Source organism: Ovis aries, chromosome 25 (genome assembly GCF_016772045.2).
Source record: "Ovis aries strain OAR_USU_Benz2616 breed Rambouillet chromosome 25, ARS-UI_Ramb_v3.0, whole genome shotgun sequence".
NCBI lineage: Eukaryota > Metazoa > Chordata > Mammalia > Artiodactyla > Bovidae > Ovis > Ovis aries.
The window spans coordinates 28,913,945-28,930,639 of NC_056078.1; the positions used below are offsets into that span (position 1 = coordinate 28,913,945).

General features: G+C 53.1%; 2 protein-coding genes across 58 annotated transcripts in view; both read right to left on the reverse strand.

Annotated features, from left to right (window-relative positions):
• Nucleotides 1-103: 103 nt before the first annotated feature.
• On the reverse strand, nucleotides 104-8,802 carry NDST2 (N-deacetylase and N-sulfotransferase 2). 8 transcript variants are annotated; one of them, XM_060406669.1, is made up of 15 exons: nucleotides 8,705-8,802; nucleotides 6,177-6,216; nucleotides 4,765-6,097; nucleotides 4,477-4,564; nucleotides 4,008-4,162; nucleotides 3,637-3,747; nucleotides 3,226-3,354; nucleotides 2,914-3,096; nucleotides 2,731-2,827; nucleotides 1,970-2,093; nucleotides 1,666-1,840; nucleotides 1,312-1,482; nucleotides 1,105-1,214; nucleotides 803-905; nucleotides 104-708 (listed from the first exon to the last, which is right to left on the reverse strand). In XM_060406669.1, the coding sequence occupies exons 3-15, from the start codon at nucleotides 5,767-5,769 to the stop codon at nucleotides 583-585; spliced, it is 2,577 nt and encodes an 858-aa protein (XP_060262652.1). In that variant the 5' UTR covers nucleotides 5,770-6,097; nucleotides 6,177-6,216; nucleotides 8,705-8,802; the 3' UTR covers nucleotides 104-582. The 8 variants fall into 8 exon arrangements, with proteins under 8 accessions (XP_060262652.1, XP_060262651.1, XP_027818179.1 ...); XM_060406668.1 differs by having other exon boundaries at nucleotides 3,637-3,822; XM_027962378.3 differs by lacking the exon at nucleotides 8,705-8,802 and adding an exon at nucleotides 8,355-8,482.
• Nucleotides 8,803-9,079: 277 nt separating this feature from the next.
• The window catches only part of CAMK2G (calcium/calmodulin dependent protein kinase II gamma), a 55,269-nt gene continuing 47,653 nt past the window's right edge, over nucleotides 9,080-16,695 (reverse strand). For 13 of the 50 annotated variants that reach the window (XM_042241081.1, XM_042241085.1, XM_027962344.2 and 10 more), the window contains 5 exons: nucleotides 15,965-16,078; nucleotides 13,984-14,059; nucleotides 13,536-13,630; nucleotides 11,592-11,836; nucleotides 9,080-11,106 (listed from right to left, as the gene is read on the reverse strand). In XM_042241081.1, coding sequence (XP_042097015.1) covers nucleotides 11,604-11,836; nucleotides 13,536-13,630; nucleotides 13,984-14,059; nucleotides 15,965-16,078 — 518 coding nt within the window. In that variant the 3' untranslated portion in view covers nucleotides 9,080-11,106; nucleotides 11,592-11,603. Of the gene's footprint in view, nucleotides 13,631-13,983; nucleotides 14,060-14,899; nucleotides 15,322-15,964; nucleotides 16,079-16,695 lie in introns of those variants that run through there. The other 37 variants (XM_042241094.1, XM_042241088.1, XM_042241093.1 and 34 more) reach the window with 9 other exon arrangements.

Below are 16,695 nucleotides of genomic sequence, written 5' to 3' on the forward strand. Positions count from 1 at the left end.
TTCTTTCCCTCCATGTGTGGATGAACCCTGAACTAGGGCAGAGGAAAAGCTGGATGCTTCCTTTATTCTAGGTTTCTCCCACTCCAGCGAGGCAGACAAAACAGAAAAATAAGGACGTTTATTAAAGTCATTTCTAGCCCACAGCTAGGGCTCATACTCAGCTCTATGAGCCATCGTCCGACCTCATCCCCATTCAATGTGAATGACATTAGGGAGGCCGGGCCACAGGTAGATCCCATTGATCCCACGGTAAGGGGTCCCTCCCATAGCCAGTATAGATAGATACACTGCTGGGGATGAAGAGGGAAAGCACTGGATTAATACGTTCCTCTACCCTCTGCCTGGACCCTCTCATTCCCTCCACCTTCCAAGACCATGGGCCAAAGGTGCCTAGTACCACCTTGCAGGGTATCAAGGGAATCCCCTTTATTATACCCCAAAACTATGGCAAAGGGATGCCCTACCCTTCTCAGCCATCCCAGGCCTGAAGGCCACTGAGGTAGAAGGGGGAGGGACTGCCCTGCTCTGGAGCTTGCCCCTTAGGGAAGCAGGGGGCTTTTGCTGGTACAAGAGGCTGATACATCAGCCCGAACTGGAATGTTGTAGTTCTTCTCGAAGCCATGAGGGCACTGGCTGTCCAAGCCGGCTCAGCAGCTTTGACAGCTCCAAATTGTGGTTCCGGAAAAAATCCATAAGGAAAAGGCGGGACTAACAAGAGGAAAAATGAAGTCAGAATGGTAAGGAGTGGACAGGATCAGATCTTAGACATGGAGAGGGAAACCCTGTCCCTGGTTTTCCTTACCTCAGCGTCCATATCTGGGTACTTCCGGCCTTTGCTCTTGCCTAGACAACGAGTCTTGCCACCTTCAAGTCCCTGGCACCAGAATCCCTTATCTTCATCAAACCTGCTCAACAGGAAAAGGCCATGAAGTAACAGAAAAGAAATCCAGGCCCCATAAATGAACACTACAGCCTCTCCCAGCCCACAGGGCACATGCCTCTCCTTGCAAGACAGGGTAAATTCATTTCTCTTCCAAACAGACATGGTCAACCTGCGTCCCCATTTCCCCCAGAGTCATCCTCCCCTGGGTCATGCTCTCCCACCTGAGGGTCCGTGTGTAGTTCAGAAAGGGTGTGATACCCAGGAACTTCTGGATGCTCTCCATTGAGGCAGCTGGGTTGGTACGCAGCTCTTGCCCATCCACAATCAGCAACTAAAGGAACAGGGATGTTCCCTCTATATTCCTTAAAAGCCACTGGGCTGACAGGAAAAGGAAGGGGACCCCCATGAGGGCTACTGGGGAACTGTACCTGTCCAGAGGGGTAGTAAGTCAGCCAGCGTTGTAGATGAGTGGAATAGTAGCCGGGGACAAGACAACGGTTTTGTAGGGAACGAAGTGCTGGAGGGGCCTGGGAGGAGGCTGAAATCACCTGGTAGAAGGTATAGTTCAAAGCAACTGGGTCTCCATGTGCTCGCTGATGCTGAAGGACAAGGAACAGGAAGGGAAGGAATCGGTGACCTGACAATTATTCTGCCTTCCCTCTTGGTCTGGTGAACAGACCCCTCCCCAAGGCACTAGCCTGCTTTCCCTACCCTCATTCCTTCCAGTCTCTCCAGCAGTCACCACCTCTTATGTTCTAGTGTGTCCCGAGTTTCAGATTCACCTGGTACCAGGAGTATGCCCTGTCAGCAGGGTTGGTGAGCACAGTGATGATCTTGGCTCGTGGCAGGAGGGCAGCTCCCCGCCGTGGTACAACCTCTGAGTCAAAGTACGTGGCACTTTTCTCAAATAGGAAATCAGTGCTGGCATTGGAAGGGACAGGGAAGAAATCCATGTACCTAGGAAGTAGTAGACAGGAGAGGAAGACAATTTGCAGACAGAAGGGGCCAGATGCCTGTGCTGGTGGAAGCAGGAATCGGGGGGGTTTAAGAGGAAAGGAATGTTCTGAGAAGCATCCCAGGTCTCACCAGTCAATGCCCTTGTGGTAATTAGGGCCATTGAAGAACTGAATCTCCTCAAAGGTGCTGGGGCTAGGAAAACTGCTAGTCACAGCTGGGTGCAGGCTCAGGAAGAAGTGAATAGCTGTGGTCCCTAAACGGGAGAGAAAGTCCAGACCATGGTGGGAGAGAACCCAGCTCAACAACATCAGCTTGAAAGAGGTCAGAAAACAATCACTCTGGGTAGTAAAACACCCTTTGGCCAAACTAGAGCGAGAAAAGAAAAGCCAAAGAGAGGTCCAGGGAAGGGTCAAAATGGTTCTCAGCCTTGACTGCGCATCGGAATCACTTGTGGACCTTTAAAAAACAACGGCGACAAAAAAAGACATAATTCTGATATATAACCAGGCTAAGAATCTCTCAAGGGGACTTCCCTAGTGGTCCAGTGGTTAAGAATCTGCCTCACAGTGCAGGGGACACCGGTTTGATTCTTGGCTGGAGAAGATCCAGTATGTTGTGGAGCAACTAAACCTGCTCGCCACGCATTCTAGAGACTGTGCTCCACAACAAGCCACAATGAGAAGACCACACATCACACTAGACAGCAGTCCCCTGCTTACTTGCTGCAACTAGAGAAAGCCCGCACAGCAACGAAGACGCAGCACAGCCAAAAACGAAAGCGTCACTCAAGGGACTGGACTGATGAGGGGTGGTGTGAGAAGGGGACTCCTCGGCCAGAGAATTCTCTGGGTTTAAGGCAAGGCGACAGAAACTGGCTGAGGACGACTCACCCGTCTTCTGAGGTCCCACGATGAGGAACTTGGGCAGCCGATCACAGGTTTTCTCCTTGGACCAGATGTCTTTGTGCCTCTTGTCGTCACAGGGATTCTGAAGGTGAGGCCAATAATCAGATAATCTTTTCCTCAGCAGCCACCCCCATCACGTCTCTAGGTTAGCCTGCGCTCCACTTCTACCTGCCAAAGGGGGCTTCGCTCTTGAGGGAAGAGGTCAAAGTACTTTCGTGCGAGAGGGACAGGAGGAAGGGTCTGTAGGCGCAGCCTCGTCCAGCACTGGAGAAAGCGCACCAGGCTCTCAAAGGTATACAGGCCCAGCCGATCGTTTCCATAATTAGACAGATGAGTCATAAAGATGCTGATCTGAAAGGGGGTGCCTGCATGTCAGATTTGGAGAGCCTACCCCACTTCAAAAGCTGGCTTGGTGAGTAAGTCTCAGCCTGCAAACACACTGGCTGTCCCATCTTCTAGTCCTTCCTCTCGGCACCTTACCGGATTAAGCAGCACTGTCAGAAAAAGTTCTCCACCTCGGATGCTCCGGTCGAGTTCACGAGAGCCTCCTGGATACTCATTATAGAAGATTGTGTGAGTGAAGAGACCACACGTCTGCCGTGGCAGCACCTGAAGAAAAAAAGAGAAAAAACAGGGAGAGATGAGATTGGAAGGTAGAATGAGAACTAAAAGGCATCTACAGAAGACTAGACAGAAGACTTGAGGCATTTTAGGATTCCTTGGGTTTACAGAGAACAGCTTGAAGTTACAGCAATAAAGCTCTTGCTCTATGCATTATGCGTTTTCACCCCTCTACCCCCTATTATTATGGACGAGCTTGGATAATGCAGGTTGGAGGCTGGCCGATTGTGGGAGTTTGATTCAGGTTTGTACTGGGAGACAGTCCCTCACCATAATGCCATTGTGAATGAAGCCACGGCGGTAGCGGGCAGGGCGGAGATGGGGGTACTCCTCAGTGCTGGTCACCTGGATGCCCCACACAGATTTCCAGGCTTCATAGAGCTGTGTGTGGATGGGGTACACGCCGGAGTGGTGGGGGGCCACAGCATACCCCAGATCCGTGGGAATCCCATGCTCCTGGGAATGGGGCATAGACTCTCACCAGGATCTGGTGAGGTTTGGGGAGTAGAGGGTAAAGGGGGGATGCCCCCACAGAAAGAAAATACGAAAGGACAAGGAAAGGGTACTCCGCTAGGGAAAGGTCGAAAAGGAAGCATTATCTTTGGGGAAAAGTATGGGGAAGAGATCCAAGGGGGTCTCACCAGAGCAAACTGTTTGTTGAGCCTCATCTGGTCAGCCAGCACGGAGCGATTGTGGAACAGATGTGGCTGCATGTGGCTCCACATGTGGGGGAACCACCAGAATTCTTGGCGGTGCTTCAGCAGCATGTCGTCCCCAGCATCCTCCTCCTCTGTCCCTATGACCACACACTGACCACTGACCACAGCCAGTTAGACCCTGGTCCTCCTTCGTTCTGTACCAACATGGACCGTTTTCCATCCTTGGGACAAGACAGCTGACCTCTGCCCACCTAGGACTATTTTCCCCATTGCCAACCTGCCCTCCAGCCACCCATGCTAAACCAAAATTCCCAGCCACTGCTAGCTCCTCACAGCATTCTGACCCCAAACCTTGCCCCCTTTCTCCAACCTGTCTGCCCAGGAGGATGGGCAGTGAAGGGACAGATCAAACTAAGACTGATATGCTGAAGGAACAAGCGAACGAGCTCACCAGTATGATAGAACTTGCCCGAGAAGCCCAAGTTGAAGGTGAAGTTGGGGACTAAGGTCCTGAGTTTGTTCTGGGTGGTCAACAGGGCCTAGGAAGAGTAGCAGGAACATGAGAAATCAGGAGAGAGCAATCTAAAGAGAAAACTGAGAGGTTGCATTCTTCTTGCCTGTAAAAGGGCAGGGAGCATTACCTATGACAAGCTTAGAATCAAGGGAGGGAGTCTGAAAGGACAGAGCCTGAAACAGCTTCTAAGGAAAGAAATCAAAGTCAGGAAAAAGAAAGACTGACCTCAACATCAGCCACCTTCATGCGGGTACCTTCCTTGCCCACAAAGATGTCATCGATGTCTACCAAGATGTAACGGTCAAGGTCCAAGCAGAGGCGCTTGCCAGTGAGGTATGCAACGGCATCGACGAAAACTAGTTTGTGGAGCCAGAAGGAGAGGCCGTGACCGAAGAGCACCCGCTGGATGCCGTCGTGAAGCCCCAGGTCCTGCACCACAGTGGGAAGCCGGGCCCGGCGAGGCACTGGTCCTGGTACAGGGGGCTCAGCCAGCCGAAGGCTGGCGAGAAGCACTGGTTCATAAGTGCTGTGGTTGGACTGGAAGATGGTCCAGTCATCACCGGGTAGTGGCCCAGGCTCCAGGCGGCTGGGACGTGTGAGATGCAGGAGTGGAGCTGTAGGATTCACTTGGTAGTCCCGAAGCCCCAAGTTTGAATGGAGAAAAAGGGGAAAGCCCTTGAGCTGGGCACTCAGTAGGCTATGCTCATGGGCTCGGAAAAAGCCAATGATGCCCACACCATACTCCACACAGTACCGGTCTAGCAGTTCCCGACTCCAGGCATCCAGGTTGACATACTTGAGCAGGTTCTCATAAATAACCAAGACATACCGGCCACGGGTATGATCAGTCAGTGTGGGCATGTCCCCTCGGCCAGGTGCCAGCTCAGTGCTATAACGAAAACGGCTAGACTCCAAGATGGCCACAATCTCCTGCCCCAGCTGCGAGTATGCACTCTCCACAAACACAAGGACCACGGGTTCAGTTCGAGCTGTCTCTGGAGGCCTGGGGGGCCGGGGAGGGACTGGAGGCCGCACGGGGCCAGGACCACCTGCCGCGCCACTGCTGCAGTCTCCCAAGGGGAGGGGCAATGGTTCCTTGGCCTTGGGGCTGGTGGATACGTAGTAAGCCAAGAAGCCCATGGAGCCCAGACTGAAAGCAATCAGCAGCAGTATGAGGCGGTGCAGTTCCAGCTGCCGAGCTGGGCGTACCACCTTCCACAGCTTGAGCATGGCGGGGAGGTGAGGCAGGGATGGGGACCACCTCAGGGGATGGGAGGTAGGAGTTCTATAGGCTGAGGCTCTCCGGGAGGGTAGAAGGATATGAAAAGAGGGGAAAGGGATTCCCGCAGGGTCAGCTCCCTGCAAAGGTGGAAACAAGTCCCCTTAGTATAGGGTAGAGGAGGTAGAAAGGGCAACAGGGGGCAACTGGACAGAGTTCATCGGTCTCAAGTCACCATGGCCCACTGGCCCATGCCTTCGGGATGCAAATCTAGTTAGGCTCCACCTTTGGTCCTGGCTGAGCTCGTCACATCAGATGTTAGACAGAGTTCCTCACAACCTGTAAGAGAAATTGGTGCATTACTTCTCTCCTTGAAACTGTCATTAATCCATCCCCCCATGCACCCCATCTCTCTTACCTCCTGCTCACAGGATGGTTTGTTCTCCAAGAACAAGCTCCTGCAGAAGAACAACACAATCTGAGTCTCATACCTTAGCTTCACAGACTGTTCCCTTTCTTAGAATGCTGACTAAATTCTCCTCCCTGAACTAAGTTCAGAACTGAAGCAGTATATCCAAGGTCTGGAAGAGAACAAATCTCCCATCAGTAAGAGGCCAAATAGCCCAGGACGCTGAAATGAACCTGCTCTGAAAGGAGTTCCCAGCCTGTGACTGAGCAATTGGTCAGCCAGTAGGGGCTCTGGTCTTCCTGTGAAGAAGGGAAGGAAAGCCCCAGAAGTCCCATGTTCCAACGAAATATCAGATAAGAGGAAACTCGTGTGTCTGTTAATCTCCCTCATCTATCAAACCCAACATCTCAGGCTAACAGCACTAACGAACTTGCAGTCAGGTGGACACTATAGTAGGGGAATTAAGGGGAAAGACAAATGTGCTAGCTAATGGTTCTATTACCTTCCAAGCCCAGAACCTGAGGATTCTCTTCCCCACTCCTTGTGAAAAATTACTCACCCCTGCTCTTTACCTCACCTGTGCCAATGTCAGGAGGGGTGATAAAAATGTAGCCCGAGAGCAGGCCACATCACTGGCACCTAAGAAAAGCTAGAGAGGTGAGACCAGAGTCTGTCTCCCTATCCACTCTACTTCTCCTTCCTAACTTAGCCTGGGTGGTACTACATCCTCATCCCTAAATGGCGCAGAAGGGTCCTGAGCCAGCCTAGACAGACATGAGGGATTGAGTCCTACTACAGAAACAGAGCAAGCTTGAGTAGGGCTGGGTGGCAGAGAGCAACAGGAGCTTAAGTAGTATCCAATCAATAACAGAAAAAGGACAAAGTACCGTCGGAAAATAGTTTTAAAGAGATCTACATTTTAGAGACTTTTTCCCTTAAGTAGACCAACTAGAAGCTTTACTGTCACTCTCCCCATCTTAATCATTTCTAGTAAGGCCAGTGGCTGGCAATCTCTACCACTCACCCCCCCACACACACATACACATTTTGGGGTGATTAAGCAGAGATAAGGGTCTTTCAGAATTAAGAAAGACAGTTTAAGAACAGTTCAGCTTTTGCCTGAGTAAAACTAACTGGCATGAAGAGAGCTGGGAAAGGATCAAAATGGTGATGGGAAGGGGTGAATCCTAAGACCTAGAGGAAACTTTTTGGGGTAAACACAGTAGTGAGAAGAAATCACTGTAGAATGGGGGAAGTAGATACTGGAGGGGTGATCACTCATAATGTTAGGGATAATAGTTAACATTTACTGGGGGCTTATCTTTGCCAGACATTTTTCTAAGAGCTTTCTCTATATTTAATGTTCACATCAGTCCTAAGAGGTAAGTAATATCCCCGTTTTACATAGGAGTAATTTGAGGTCCAGAGAAGCTTAGTAACTTGCCCAGGATCACACAGCTCAGTCAATGGAGGAATTGGGACTCAAAGTCAGGCCTGTCAAGCTCCAGCCCTGCTCTTAACCACTGCATTTTAGCTTCGGACCTAGAAGCAGCAGCAATATTCAGAGAAGGGGTGATGAGAAAGTCCTGGGGGAGGGCGCGGGGTGGGATGATAAATACCGAAGCTGGACCACGGCCGGGGAGGGGTTGCTGAACGTGTGCGCAACAGCGGCAGGAGAGCAACTGAGGTGGGGGCTGAAAAAGCCGGGGGTGTGGGCCCCGCGCTGGGAGACCAGCAGTGCAGATGCCGCGGGAGGAGGGGGACCTAGCAGCGACAGGAGCGTGGGGCGCTGGCACATGGGGTCACGAACGGAAGGCCCAGCTAGGGGGGACGTGGGTTCACAGGTGGGTATGCAGAGAGTAGGGCGTGAAGCACTCAAGGGGAAAGAAGGGGCTAGGGGCGCGCGGAGGAGAGTCTGCGGTGACATCGGGGCGGGCGTCGGGCTGGAAGAGCCCCGAGGCGGGGAGGCACCCGGGGCAAAGGGGGCCAGCCGAGAGGAATGAGGGCACGACCAGGGCGGCCTGCGGAAGGGACAGGGGGAGGGGAGCGCGGGCCGCCCCGAGGGGCCGCGGGGCCGCCCCTGCGGGCGGTTTCGGTGGCCACACTGAGGGAAGTCTGTGAGGGGAGAGCTGCGGGGCCCGTGGGCGGGGGCCACACTCAGCGGGGCTCTCCTCAAGGGCGGCTCACCCGGCGGACTGGGCGGCGTCCCCGCGGTCCCCGGGCTCCGCCACGTCCCGGGGCTGCCCGGCTTCCCTGCTCTCGGGGCCTCGGGCCGCGTCGCGGCGGCTCCGCCATCTCCGAGCGAACGTTCTGCCGCAGCCGGGCCCAACCACCGCTCCCACCGGGGGGAGGCGGCGCGCTGCCGCTCGCGGCCCCGCTCGGGCCCCCGCTGCCTCCGGGCCGGCCAGCCGCGCGGCCGAGGCGCCGGGCTGCGGAACGGTGCTCCTCAGCGCTCGGCTGAGCCGCGACCTCAGAGACAGCCGGCTCCGCGCGCCCCCGGCAGAGGCGCCCCCCTCCTTCCCGCGCGGTGGCACAACCTGGCGAGCGTCGGCGGCGCGGCTCCCGAGGCCGGGGCGGGCCGAGGGTGCGGGATCTTCCACTCGGCCCGGCGGAGGGGGAGCCGGGCCGGCACACTGAGGGGCGGCGGGGGAGGGGCTGGGCGGCCCTAGACGGGGGCGGGGCGAGACTCCGAGCTCACCTCCCGAGAGCGCTAGTTCTCCCCAACCCCAGTCCCAAACTCGCCCCGGCAATGCAGTGGGGTGATTGGAGGCTGATGAATTTAGGAGGAAGTTTTATTCTAAAATGGGTCCAAAAGGAATGGGAGGAGGTCCAGCTCTCCACCAGAAGCCTTGTAACCCAGGCTGTTAAATCTAAACCTCTGGCCATAAGCCTCTGACAGCAGTAACACAATGGACTGTTTAAAGGTTATTTTATTAAATATCTTCAGTTCAAGGTTTCATTGTAACAAAGCTATGAAGGGTCTACCAACATTCAGAACAAACACTAACAATTTTTAAATTATTTCTATGTCATCATGCAAAAATTCTGCATCAAATGCCTTCCATTTCCTGTTTAAAAGGTGTTGTTGTTGTTTTTAAGTCTATTGTCTATAGATGCTGACATTAGCCCCAGAAGAGGAATAAGAATGCTAAGAAGTGGGGCTGGAGCAGCCATATGAAGCTATGGGTCTTAATGAACTCTAAGACCATTTGTCTTCAAGCCAGCAAAACCAAACCCTGTGGTGAAGGTGTCTGCGTGCTGGTACTGCAGGCTGCTGGGCGGGAGACGGCGGGGACCCGGGGGCTGGGGCATGCAGGAGGTGCTCGGAGGAGCCTGGCTAAATCCAAGCACCAGCACCTGTGAGTCTGCTCTCTTCTCAGCTGGCTCCAAGGTAAACCTGTAGCTTTGCCTCTTCTCCCAGCTCCTGTGCCTCCTTAAGGCAGTCCAGGGAGCTGGGGTCTACCCATCTCTCCCCCAATAGTGCAGACATTTGTGCAGACAAACCTGCACAGTTGTTTGGGGGGAAACCAAAGCCATGACCAATTGCTCCTCCATTATCATCTCTGCTATCTGCTTAGAGTATACATTCTTCCCTCCTGGAATGGAACTCCTTGAGCACAGAGAGGGACAACGAAGGTAGGAGCCTTGGCTCTGGACGTCTCTTTTGGGTACATGCAGGTGAGACGGGGGTGATGCCCATGCAGATTGTCCAGCAGTAAGTCTAAACTTCAGTTGGTCAGTAAAGAAGTCTCTTTATAGAGGATACCTCTTCTTGCCAGAGTAGCCAAGTCAGTCTCAAAGACAGGAAAAGAGATTGGCGTGCAGCAAGGGAAGAGTAAGAAGGGAGGCAGCCCTGAGGGCAGCCTGAATGCATAGAAACCATCAACTCAGTCCCGCTGCCTCACTCCTCCCATCCCACAGGAGCACTTGGCAGAGGGCCTAGGCCCAGATGAGAGTCAGCACAGGGACCACCACCAAGAGAAGGCAAGACAAAGATGGTCCAAGTCAGCACGGAAACAGAACTGCCAAAGGCGGCAGGGGGAGCCCAGACCAAGGCCTGGCTCTCTCCTTGCTAAGTTATAAGAAAACGAACACAAAGCAAAGCGGCAACCCCTCCCACTTCCCAGCTGCTAGGATTGGGCCTCAAGATCAGAGCCCACGTGCATTGTGCATCCTATAGAAATGGATGAGTAAGTGAGTGCATGTCAGACTAACACGAGGTTCTCATCAGCTTCGGAGCAGACACGCTTCTGCAGCACCAATTCTCTTCCCTCCTACGCTAAATGGTAGAGTACAGCAACGTCCGGGCCCTGCTTCTCAGTCCTGAGGCCACTGCTTCTCAGCTGCCTCCACGGCAGGCTGGGAGCTCCGCATTCTCTCCCAAGTAGGTCTGTTGGCCATGGTGTTCTCATAAGCCTCGTTCTAGGCGCGTATACAAATTCTGAAGAAGTCCATTCCGAGACCTGGGGCAGGCAGGCCATCTCAGAGGCTGCAGTCACATCACACAGCCCCCAGAGCTCTGTCAGAGTTCTTGCCTGGTCCCGAGTCCATGGAGGCCAGAGGCCGAGCTCACCTCTTCAGGGCTGGTGGGTGAGCCCACTGCTTGTGCCAGGATGGGCATCACACAGACTCCTGCCTTCTTGCCAGCCCAAGGGCTGCCGATGGTTTTAAAACACATCATGGTATGGATCCCACTTTTTTTTTTAACAATCTTTTTTTTTTCTTTTTTTCCCCCTTAAATGTAAAAAACACCTCGGTACAGCAGAGACAGACACGAAGGGCGGGCGGGAGGGCTGCATGCAGGGGCGTGCATTGGCTGCTGCCGCTTTGTAATTTAATTGTTTTAAACCTCAAACGAACAGGACTGCCGCTGTCACTCAGGCCCTCCAGAGCCACTGGCTGCGAAGGTTTGACCTCCGGCTGGGATCTCCTCATGCCCCTGTCAAACAGGACAGACGTGGTAACAGGACAGAGGACAGTACGCACATTGGAGTTCCAGAGACTTAAACACATTACACACGTGGCCAACTCTGCCAGAGAAGGTGGAGGATGGGGGAGAAGCTAGTATTTAAACATAACATCGCCTCCCATTTGCTGAGCACTTACTGACTGATTTACTTACAAGGACCTTATTTAAATCTCACAACAAAGGAGGCAGGCACCGCTCCTTCCCTCTTTTTAACAGCTGAGGAAAATGAGGCTTAGGGAGGGGAAGTAACCTGTTCAAGGTCACCCAATGTAGTGTCCTGGAGCCAGACCCAAGTCTGTCTGACTTGAGAGCATAACTTATTGCAACCATCACACTGTCTGGCCTTCACTGTGCTTCTGGGCTGGCCCGAATGTCCTCCCCCAAGGCCACCTCTCAGCCCCTTCTTCCTCCTCTGACCCCACGTGTCCCAGCCCCCCGCTCCCCACCAGGTGCACCTGTGGCTGAGCTCACTGCAGCGGTGCGGCAGGGGCCCCTGAGCAGTGATAGTGGACATTGAGCCACTTGCCATCCCGGCGATGCCAGACCCGGGTCTCCTCCGACTGGCTGGTGCGAGGCCGACCCTGCCCATCGATGTACTGGGTGAGGCGGATGTAGGCAATGCAAGCCGCGTCCTCTCCGATCACGTGGACGTGTGGGTTCAGGATGGTGGTGTGGATGGGCTTGCTGTTCTTGGACAGGACTGTAGTGGGCAGGGTGGGGTGAGGTAGGTAGGAGGGCGTCAGGCCTGGGGACGGGCATTTTCCTCCCAGCCTGCACTTCCCAAGTCTCACCCTCTCTCCAGTAACCATTCTGGGAGTCGCCAAGTTCCCCCATACACTCTCCAGAGGCTGGGAAACCCCATTAGATTAGTTTCAATTATTTAAAAGGAAGAGAAAGGTGGGGAGCAGTGTTAACAGCAGCTAGTATTTTAATCAGACAATGTACTGCGGGTTTTACATGCATGAGCCATATTCCTTGGTCGATACTATTTTCTTCGTTATAAGATAAGGAAATAGGCTCAAGGAGGTTAATTAAGTAATTTGCCCACACAACATTTGAACTCAAGATTATCTTAACGAAAGACTATGATGATCTTTCTTCCCCGACAGGTGGGTTTAGATTTCATAAGCCTTGTGTGTGCTCAGTCGCAGCTGACACTTTTGCAACCCTATGGACTGTAGCAGGCCAGGCTCCTCTGTCCATGGGATTTCTCAGGTAAGAATACTGGAGTGGGTTACCATTTCCTTCTCCAGGGGATCTTCCCGACTCAGGGATCAAATCCTTGTTTCCTGTCTTGGCAGGTGGATTCTTTACCATTCTGAGTCATCTGGGAAGCCCTCATAAGGGTTGGCTTGTCCCTAATTAAGACTGTAGAGCAAAACCAAGAACTTAAAATATTCAAAATTGATTTTGATTTTTATAAAGGCCCAAAGTTAAAAAAAAAAAAAAAACTCAGCAAAGCACCAAGCTGAGGGTACTCCCAGAGCCCCCAGGATCCTCTGGGGGAAAACCAAAAGAAGATGTGTTGCCATTATCAGCAAACACCATGAACTGTGTTGCTTTTACTGAGATTCACATTTTAGTTCAATTCGAATGTTAGGGGCTACACGAGACCTTTCAGAGAGTTTCTGTGCGCTCTGGAATTGCTTCTGGCTAATAGAATTATTTAGATAACCTAGGGTTTATAACTGCAGCTGAGACATGGAGAGGCTGGTAGTCAGCAGAGAAAACAGTGAGAAAATAAAATTCAGGGCGGGATGGGGAAGGTCCAGGATAAAGTGGGAAAGACGAGGAAAAAAAATAAGGAGGGGGATGGTCTTAGTGGAAAGAAAGATGGGAGGAGGTGATGAATTAGCTTCTTATCCTCTGGGACTTCCAGGAACTGTCTGGAGCACAACACCCCAGCCACCCACCCCTAGCCAGGACTCCTGAATCCCTCAGTGGCTGGAAGGAGGACCCTAGCCACAACTTCCAATCTCACAGTCACCAACGGTGCCCTGTTACTTGTTTGCACATTCTTATCCTGGTTTTAATTTCCTCTATTGTGAAACCTGCAGACACAGAGCTTCATTATTACTCGTTGATATCATTTCAATCTAACCTCTCACGGTTTCCAAGTATCTTGGAAAGAGGTAAGGCTTAAACAAATACAGTGGCCTTGATTACTATACAGCGGCACTGCTGCAGAACAGAGGGGCACACGGGGCTCTGGGAGGAGGGCCTTTGGAGATGCCAGCTGAAGACCATCCTCAGGCCCCCGGAGGCAAGCACACAGACCAGGGTGCAGCAGGCAGGCCCAGTAAGGGAAAAGCGGGTGGCTGGAAAGAGGAGGTGAGCAGGGACAGAGGCAAGGGGGTGAGGGGCAGGCAGGAGTATCTCAGCAGCACGAACCCACTCACGATTCTCAAAGTAAAACTTATGGAAATCCATCCCTTCCACGAGGTTACCCAGGGCCTCAGGCTCAAAGGAAGTGAGGCCTGGATCACAAATCTTCCTACAGGGGAGGGAAAAAAAAAAAGCAGCCTGTCAGTCTTATATGAGAATTATTATCTATCTTCCTCCAGTGGCAGCAGGTGAGCTGTAGGCTGGGCCTGACAAGATGGCTGAGATCTCAGGGCCCTGCCAGCTGAGCAGCTTAGCTCCACCTTTGCAACCCACCAGCCCAGGCACCATGGGTGGGCTCAATCACCAACGTCTACCTGGAAGGGCTCTCAGGGGCCTGGTGTTTAATTCAGATGCTGTGCCCAAGGCCCAGCCTTCTCTTTTCCCTGGGTCCCAGCTGCTTTTTGAAAGGCAGGAAGGGCTTGAGAGATGACTTGGATCTCAAGGAAATGGGTCTCTACTCACGTGTAGGCCTCAAAGTCCCCATTGTTGATGGCCTCAATCAGTTGTTCTGTGATCTTAATGATCTCCTGTTTCCGCACTGTAGGGGGAAAAATCCAGCAATTTACCCATGTGAGACTGGGATTCTCCCAGATGACACAAAGCCCTCCCCAATCCATCAGAGAATCCCCTGTGATCTCTTTGACAAAGACATCCCTCTTCTCTCTTTAAGGCCCTTCTCTGGAAAAGCGAGCCTACCGTTCTCTCCCTTCGCCCTCTGTTGTCCACAGACCTAATGACCCTTTTGTCCTAAAGCCCGCCTTATGATCCTCTGGCCTTTGCCTCCCTCTCCATCAATAACCAGGATGCAGAAAACACTCTTGTCTTTAAAGCAAGGAGCCTGACACACCTTTGTATCCCATCCCCACAGGTTCAGGCTCTCAAAGAAGCATCTCCTGGATATGGCTGTTTCCACCACTCATTTCTCTCACCTGAAGGGGCTCAGTCAGGTCTCAATTACCAGCCCACCCTCCATCCCCTCAGCCCTCACACAGTGGTCCAAAACTTAGTCCTGGGCACCAGCCAGCCTGAAATCAGACTCTAGCCAGGGTTGAGGAGGGCTCCAAAGAATGAACAGACCCCTGGGATGGATGCTTAATTCTCTTCGCCTTATTCATCTCCTCCACAGGGCTTTTTGGGGTAAAGGGCCTTGGAACTATAAACACTCTTTTTAAATGGAGCCTCTTACCAGCTCCATTTACCCTTGGGAAAACTCTAAATCTCACACCAGCTCTCAAGCTAGGATGTGTCCCTCAGGAAAACCAAGGACAAGGCTCAGACTGACAGGCAGGCAGAGTTGGTGCCCTCAGAGCACCCCCCACCCCAATTCCAAGCCAAGGGACTGCTAATGACACCTCGCTCTAGTGGGCAGCTCACTTACAGGGAGCGCCACTATTAGCAGAGGGTGCTGCCAGGGTAAGGGAGCCCCAGGCTGGCCCAGGCCATGAGCGAGAGGCTGCAAGACAAATGTGAGCATTAGAACAGCACAGCCAAGGGGCACATCTGGGAGAGGACAGTGCAGCCAGCACAGGGCCCCACAGGCATTGGCACCATCAGGAGGGCGGCTCGGGTGAATAAGCAGGAGGGTAGGGGAACCACAGGGCTTCATCCACTTTCTAAAGGCAAGCAGGTATATGCACACACAGACACGCACACACAGACACACACACACAGACACGCCCTCTCCAACCCCACCAAGCCCATCTGCAAGACCTGACTGGGGCCCTATGGGTGAAGAGGCTCGTGTTTAGAAACTCTAGAAGTATCGATGGTAGGAGGGAAAGCAGCAGACGAAGGCATCCTCTACAAAAACACAACTGAAGATGTAAATACAAGCTACCACTAACCAGCTAAGCATCATATCAAGACATTCCACTATCCCATTTATATTTCTGAGGTGAGTGTCATTTGATTACCACTTTACAGATAAAGAAACTGTAGCTCCAGGAGGTTAAGCTACTTCACGCATTTTTGAAGGCAGTGGAGCTAGATTTAAACTCAGGTCAGTCTCACCCCAAGCTCTTGGTATGATATTATGCTGACCCTCACGAACCACTGAGGGGAACACGTTTTCTTGACTATGAATTTCTCCACCACCTCACACCCACTACCATGGGCCTGACTTCTGACTCCACCTTTCTTCCCGCTCAGCGCTGAGACGAGGCCCTCTGCATATCCCACTGGCTTTCTACTCCTACCCTCCTGCCACATTCTTCCACCCACTTTTCTTCATGTCTTTGGGCCCCAGTCTCAAGGACCCCTGTCTGGTCTTAACAGCACCTCCATTCAGCTCCCCCACCCAGCAGAGGCTGAGCTCCCGAAGCTGTAGTCACTAGATGACAGCTGGGCTGGGCTGACAGCTCTGGGTGGTGGGTGGGGGGATCCCTGAGGGGCTTCAGGACGAGCCAGGGAGGCGGAAGCCAGAATGTGCCTCCCTCACACTTACTGGCTGAGGAGCAGAGAGAAGGCTGGGGCTGCATGCCTGCAGAGGGGGCTGTCCTGTCCCGGGAGCTCCGTCCTTCAGGCATCGAGCTGCCATTCCCAGTGCGGAGCGGGGCAGCTAGCCAGCCAGGGCAGGGCAGGGCAAGGCAGAGCAGCCAAAACAAACAGAACAAGGCAGGTGAGCGAGCAAGCCGGACAGGACCCGAGCCCATGGCACTGAAGAACCGAGGCATGGACCTGGGACCACATCCATGCTGCCAGAGAGGCCTCCCGGCTGAAAGCCCCAGGAAAGGGCACAGACCTGGGTTTGCGGCTTCCAGAGGAGCCTTCCAACAGCCTGTACAAGGAGCCCTGGTCTCAGGGAAGATGTTCTAGGGACCCACGCTGCAGGGTCCAAAGCCCAGCAGTGACGGAGCCACTGACTCTACCAGTATCACCAGAACTGAAATGACCTGATCTCAATCCCGGCAGCCCTGAAGGCACTGTTCTTTGCTGCCTTGTGTGTTTCTGCTTTCTCTTCTTGATTACCAAAGGTTTGCTTGCTCCCTTATTGCCTCGGGTGTGCTCTCTCAGCTGTGAGCTGCAACATTCCCCCGACTTTTCTGAGAACCTGTCCTAAGGTCACTTAGGACAAAGGGAGCAATCCCAGGAGGCCAAACCAAAGAGTCGGACAGAGATTCACAGTGGTCTAGCCTGCCATGCCTTCCCACGTCCCCTGGCACTCTGGCCAGGCCC